The sequence below is a fragment of the Marmota marmota genome, unplaced genomic scaffold (assembly GCF_001458135.2).
Source record: "Marmota marmota marmota unplaced genomic scaffold, marMar, whole genome shotgun sequence".
In the NCBI taxonomy this organism is placed as follows: Eukaryota; Metazoa; Chordata; class Mammalia; order Rodentia; family Sciuridae; genus Marmota; species Marmota marmota.
The window spans coordinates 28949885-28956635 of NW_026000221.1; the positions used below are offsets into that span (position 1 = coordinate 28949885).

Sequence of the window (6751 nt, forward strand, 5' to 3'; positions counted from 1 at the left end):
TCTTTTAAAAGGAAAAATAACTAAAAATTACCAGTATCATGTCACAGATAACTCATTTATCCCACCCAGACTTCCTGATTTCTTTTCCTATCCCATTTTCTGTTTGTAACTTGCTTTACAATATATGGTGGTCCTTTTTCCATATTCAACTTCATTTCTCCATTTAAAACTCTTACAGATATTTGTAAAAGGAAGAGTTTTCCACGTGGAATTAAGAATAAAGGATTATTTCCATTTAAACTTTATACCAAATTGGGCTTGAGATGTAAGGTAGATTAGTACTGTTGCTAAATTTTGGATTTTCATTAATTTTGTATTCTATAGACTTAGTAAAATATAGTTTTTCTGAAATTTTCAGCTCTTTTAAAAAAATCATTGTAAATAAATATTCTGCCTAATTAGGAATTAGGATTTGTTGTGCTAAATAAATGAGTTAAAATGGTGGTTGAGCTCAGGCAAACATGTTTGATCTCAGGTAAATAAATTATTCTGTAATATGTACCACCCATTATATACATAAACTACTAATCTCAATTAAGCCAGACACAAGTTATTTGAGGCTGGAAATATCCCAGTTTTACAACTGATGAAGTGATGGAGCCTGGATATGACTTTAATATACTTTTGTCTTTACTGTCTTGAGGGATTTGTACATACCTTAATGGTTTTCAGACAGTGCTGCAAGACACCGTAGTCTTTGGGGGTCTGGTAATCAGGCACCAACCTTCACTCATTTTAAGCATTTGGGTTCCCTGGTATGTTTGGAGGAGTTTCTCTGCATAAAATGTTTGAAGTCTCCTGTTCTAGAAACCCAGGATCTAGGTAGAATGAATACATGTTAGACTATAAAAAAGCACAGGCAATAGTAATTTGCCCCAGGGGCAGACAGTATCTATTTTCAATTATATTTTTGTTCTTACAGATGTTTTGTGTAGCCTAATATTAAAATGAGTTTGAGGCGATTGAACACAGTATTTATAGGGTGGGAAAGTGGTTAGAGTTGAAGTTTGTTGCTGAAAGTTGGTAATGTACAATTCCCTGCATTGGGTTCACTCACTGCCAGGTCTTGGTAAGTTTAAAGGCTTCCCTCAGCATGATGTAATGACAGGTTAAACCTCTGAACACTCGAGCTGATGCAATGCATATCTGAGGCTCACAGGACTTTATGGGGCAAGGGTAATGCTTGTTTAAAAACAAAACAAGCTACTCCTAAGTTTAATGGGGCCATTTAAGATGGCTTTCCCAGAGTGGGAAGAAAATATAATCTCGATTTGGAGGTTCAAGTAACGAGTTTAATGTGTCTTTAGTGTTTACTACTCTCACTGCAAAAGTCTTTTCACAGAAAGGCGGGGGAAGTATAAATTATGCTGCCAACGGGAAGAAATGAAGTGAGTTAGAATTGAGGAAATATAGTAGTTTGGTAAAACTGTCGTTATTTGGTGAATACTGTAGGATGAACTAGGAAGAATGCGAAGAATGCTTTTGCTGTGTGAAAACGTGAGTTTTCAGGATTCACTTGGATGGTGCACTTCACGTAGAGAACAGTGTTTGTCCGGCCACATTCCTTATTCTCTGGGTAGTTCTTTAAAGAAATTGCGGATACTCTACCGTTTCGACCAACAAAAGCCAGGCTCTCCCTAAACTTCAGTTGGTGGAAATGCTGAGGACGCTAGGTGGCCGGCCTGGTTGGAGCTGGGGAGCTGTGGGCCGCCCTTGGATGTGGGCGGGGCCCTGGACATGGCCCCACCCTCCTGCGCCGCCCCGCCCCCCGCACTAGGAAGCCGCCGGCCGCCGCCCTGGGCGCGGCAAGCCCTGGGCCGGCCTGGGTTCCCGGAGTTGGAGCCGGCTTTCCCAGCTGTGGCCCGGTTACCAATGGCTCTCCCTGTGGCTGCAGCAGATTCGGCGGCAGGAGTGCCCTTCCAGAGCTTGCTCCAAGTGCACTCCGGCTCCTTGAGCCAGCGCCGTGCACTCTGCAGCTCCGGCCCGTCACTCGCGTTTAGTGGGAGCGCAGTCAGTGGAGCAGGGGAAGACAAACTTGTGAAATGGATGAAAGCTTAGGCTGCTGCAGAGGACAGGTCGGCCATAGCTCCGAGTTTTGGAGACAGGCGAATTTGAGCTCACAGGGAGGTGTGGTCGCCTCCTGAGGACCGAAGGCCTTCATTTTTCCACCTTTGTAGCCTGTGCTTCCCAATGAGTGTTTTAAGAAGTCCGACCTCACAGTCTTCTGTGCTTAAGACCAGGAGGTGGCAAGGAAGGACTTTTGGTACAGATTGTCCGTTGCTGCTTGGGGAAACGCAATGCGCTGCCTGACTTCTCATGACGGGAAAGCCTACCTTACCCTTTTTGTACTCCTGGAGGGGAGTCTTGCTCACATGTTTACCCGCGGCTAGGACAAGGAAGAGAAAAGGTATTGATGTGAAAAGACTGGGTTCCTGAAACTGAAACTTGAAAGCTGTAAATCAGTGAAATCTGGTGAAAGGAATGGCCGCAGCATAATTTACCTCTTTCCGAGTATGGCAGTGATGTTTCATTTAAGCTGCTATACTTTTCTCTTTAAATCACCTTCAGGTTCTGTCACGACCTGGGCCGTTCTTGGTTCCTGTTGCAGGGCTGCTGTATGATTGGGATTCCTTCTCTGAGTCAAGAAGGAGCTGGCTTCCACCTTTGAAGCTTTGGAAGGTTTTAGCAGTTGCTATCCTTTAATACCTCCATTCATGAGAAATAACTGTCTGCATTTCATTTGTTTTTCACATTTTTAATAGGAATTAAAGTATGCTTTCTACAATGTTTGCAAAGTAATTTTATCATGCAAGCTTGAGCTATTGTGATGATAAATGTTTTGCCAGGTTAAGGAATTGAACAAGTGTTTTGTTTTTTGTTTTTTTCTCAGTAGCTGTATTATGTTAAATACAAACTGAGCTCACTGCCTTTTGTTGTAAATAGGTGTTTGGTTTGGTAATTTGAAAGGTAATTGGGGGCTTAGACTGTGCCCAAAGAGCCACTTTTGCATTATTGTGTTGCTCACATAAGTGAGCAGCATATAATGGACTACTCAATAGGCACAGAGCATACAAGAAGGTGTTTTGGGTAGTGCTCAGCCCATTGTTTTACAAGTGACATAAAATGGATAGATCATCATACACCCAAAGAATTTATACAGAGGGACACTGGATTATAGGAGAGCTCCTTTATAGTCCTTTTGTCAGAACAGCTGGATTACTTCAGGTGATGCGAGTTGATTCATGTTTTTGTAGGCCTGTAGGATGAGCCACATTATGATGGAATTCAGTTATACTTTGTGTGTGTGTGTGTGTGTGTGTGTGTCTGGTGTCAGGGACCAAATCCAGGGCCTCACACATGCTAGATATTGTCAGTGTTGTCACCACACTTGTTTCCCTTTAGCATATTTCTTTTAGTCACAAATGAATTAATTTTTTCACACCCCTCTCCCCATTTATAGTGTCTGTTGGTAACCACTTGAATAATCAGTAACCCAAGTTGTATTTACCTGGTCACATTTGTAACTACCATTGTTTCTTCAAAGTTCTTTGCCACAGATTAATGATTGTAATTGAGAGAAAACATTAAATATGAAACATAAATTTTTTGAAGAAACATACGTTAGTATAGTAGTTGCTGGGAGTAGTACACTCTTAGGATACCAGCAGACTGATCTTGTATCACTCCTAAGACAAATGATGACCTGCCATATCCCAGCAGAGGTAGATTCTTGGAAAAGGTACCCTGTTTTGTGTATATTTGATTCATCCTGACTAGTTAGTTACATTATTGATCATCTCTTCCAGATGACATTTATCTGAAAAGTGATGTTTGTTATTCTCCTGATGACTGTTTCAGCTACACTGTAAACCTCAGGGTACAAGGAACTCATTACCTGTTGACTCCATCCCTCATTCCCCATGCTGTGTGTCTTTCTGTGGTGTTTTATCATCATCCTCCTTTTTTCCTCCACCCGCTTTTTCTGATTCTTCTTTCCTCTTGTACATTGTATCTAACTTATATTGTGGAATGGAAATAGAATAGAATGAAGTACTTTTTCTAAATACTAGACTAACAATTTTTATTTAAGGATGACTCTCCATTTCCCAAGTCTTCCTAACATTTGAGGTGGGCAAAGATCAGTAGGAAGTAGTACTTAGCTGATGTTAGCATTTTGTGAAAGATGTAATAGATGAAGGTGGATAATGAGATGGCAGCAGGCTCTTCCCCTAGTGATGCCTTGTACCCCACTCCCAAAATATACCTGTAGAGAAGATGCTGTTCACCACTAGGGAGAGTCAACCTGATGATCTTTGGCATATGAACCTTATAAGACTTACCTCCCAACAGCTGATTCAGAATTGGAAAGAGACGGCTTTAGGGACTCTGAGAGGACAAAGTCAAATCCAAACATTTGAATATGCTTAAGGTCCTATACTATATACAGGTCTCTTAGTTGTTTATGGTTCAGTTTCTCTTTTAGCTTTTCTTATTATATATACGCTATCCAAAGATAATTTTTAGTACTTTTACTTTAAAAGGAATTTAAAATATGCTCTGAAATATTTTGAAAAGGCTTCGTCAGTGTTTAACTCCTAATAACAGATGCACATTTAATAATTTATTTTGTTTTTATATATGCTTTAAAAAAATATCTTTGGTTGTAGATGGACACAATTCAATACCTTCAATTAATTTTTATGTGGTGCTGAGGATCGAGCCCAGTTTCTCACACATGCTAGGCAAGTGCTCTAGTACTGAGCCACAACCCTAGCCCCTATATATGCTTTTTTTTTTTTTTAAATATTTATTTATTTATTTTAGTTTTTTTCAGCAGACACAACATCTTTGTTTGTATGTGGTGCTGAGGATCGAACCTGGGCTGCACGCATGCCAGGCGGGCGTGCTACCGCTCAAGCCACATCCCCAGCCCCAATATGCTTTTTAAACCCTAGTTTATTCCTTTATCTCTTTGCTCACAGTAAATTTTGCATGAAACTTCAAAGTTTTTCTGGCATGTAAACATTATTTATAAAACATAAGTTGTAATTATTCTTCCATTTATTTTTTTATTTTTTATTTCAGAGATGAGCCGTCAGACTGCTACAGCATTACCTACTGGTACCTCAAAGTGTCCACCATCCCAGAGGGTGCCTGCCCTGACTGGCACGACTGCATCCAACAATGACTTGGCGAGTCTTTTTGAGTGTCCTGTCTGCTTTGACTATGTGTTACCACCCATTCTTCAATGTCAGAGTGGTCATCTTGTTTGTAGCAACTGTCGCCCGAAGCTCACATGTTGTCCAACTTGCCGGGGCCCGTTGGGATCCATTCGCAACTTGGCTATGGAGAAAGTGGCCAATTCAGTACTTTTCCCTTGTAAATATGCCTCTTCTGGATGTGAAATAACTCTGCCACATACAGAAAAAGCAGACCACGAAGAGCTCTGTGAGTTTAGGCCTTATTCCTGCCCATGCCCTGGTGCTTCCTGTAAGTGGCAAGGCTCTTTGGATGCTGTAATGCCCCATCTGATGCATCAGCACAAGTCCATTACAACCCTACAGGGAGAGGATATAGTTTTCCTTGCTACAGACATTAATCTTCCTGGTGCTGTTGACTGGGTGATGATGCAGTCCTGTTTTGGCTTTCACTTCATGTTAGTCTTGGAGAAACAGGAAAAATACGATGGTCACCAGCAATTCTTCGCAATTGTACAGCTGATAGGAACACGCAAGCAAGCTGAAAATTTTGCTTATCGACTTGAGCTAAATGGTCATAGGCGGCGATTGACTTGGGAAGCGACTCCTCGATCTATTCATGAGGGAATTGCAACAGCCATTATGAATAGTGACTGCCTAGTCTTTGACACCAGCATTGCACAGCTTTTTGCAGAAAACGGCAATTTAGGCATCAATGTAACTATTTCCATGTGTTGAAACGGCAATCAAACATTTTCTGGCCAGTGTTTAAAACTGTTGCATTCAATTTCACAGGAGAATAAGGCACCCATCTGCCTACCAACCTGAAACTCTTTTGGTAGGTGGAAGCTAGACACATGAAGGTAAATAAAAAGAAAGGCTGTTAAATACAGGAAACAGTTGCATGTAGTAACACTAATATATTTAAAAATAAGTCAACAGTAAACCACTGAAAAAATATATATATATATACACCCAAGATGGGCATCTTTTGTATTAAGAGAGCAAGCATTGTAAAATAATTCTGACTTTTGTGTTTGTTGTAGATTGATTGTATTGTTGAAAATATTGGGTTTTTTGTTTTGTTTTTGTTCTTTTTTTCGCGCGCGCGTGTGTGTGTGTGTGTGTGTGTGTGTGTGTGTGTGTGTGTGTTTAACTGACAAGCCATCTGAGTGGTCTTGGGCCACTGCTTCTCCCTTTGTGAGTCAATACATAGTGCTGCTGGTTGTTTTCTTTTTTTTTGGCTGTGTGTGTGCATTTGCTAATTTTTATTAATTCTAGTTTTTCATTAAATAAATTTGACTTTCTTTTCTGTAATTTCAGGTTTTTCCTCACTTTTTTTTGTACCTTTTTAAAGTTAGTGTCTTTTTGATATGCGTAATTGTTTCTGGTAAAGTTTGTGTTCAATACATATTTTTCCCCTCATTAATCAGTTTTTTAGAAATATTTTAAATTCAGCTATTTTGTGAAGATATGAGTCCCAGAAAGGAAAGGTTACATCAAAGAAAAATTATCAAAAACTATTTAAAGCAACTATAAGGTGGTCTCTTTCT

The 6751-nt window shown here is 40.2% G+C and overlaps 1 protein-coding gene across 2 annotated transcripts; it reads left to right on the top strand.

Moving 5' to 3' along the window:
* The first annotated feature begins 1738 nt into the window (after nt 1-1738).
* Siah1 (siah E3 ubiquitin protein ligase 1) lies at nt 1739-6515 on the top strand. Of its 2 annotated transcripts, none has more exons than XM_015488764.2 (2): nt 1739-2407; nt 5086-6515. In XM_015488764.2, exons 1-2 carry the CDS (start codon nt 2317-2319, stop codon nt 5934-5936), a joined length of 942 nt encoding a protein of 313 aa, XP_015344250.1. In that variant the 5' UTR covers nt 1739-2316; the 3' UTR covers nt 5937-6515. The 2 variants fall into 2 exon arrangements, with proteins under 2 accessions (XP_015344250.1, XP_048648191.1); XM_048792234.1 differs by lacking the exon at nt 1739-2407 and adding an exon at nt 2461-2679.
* Nucleotides 6516-6751: the final 236 nt, after the last annotated feature.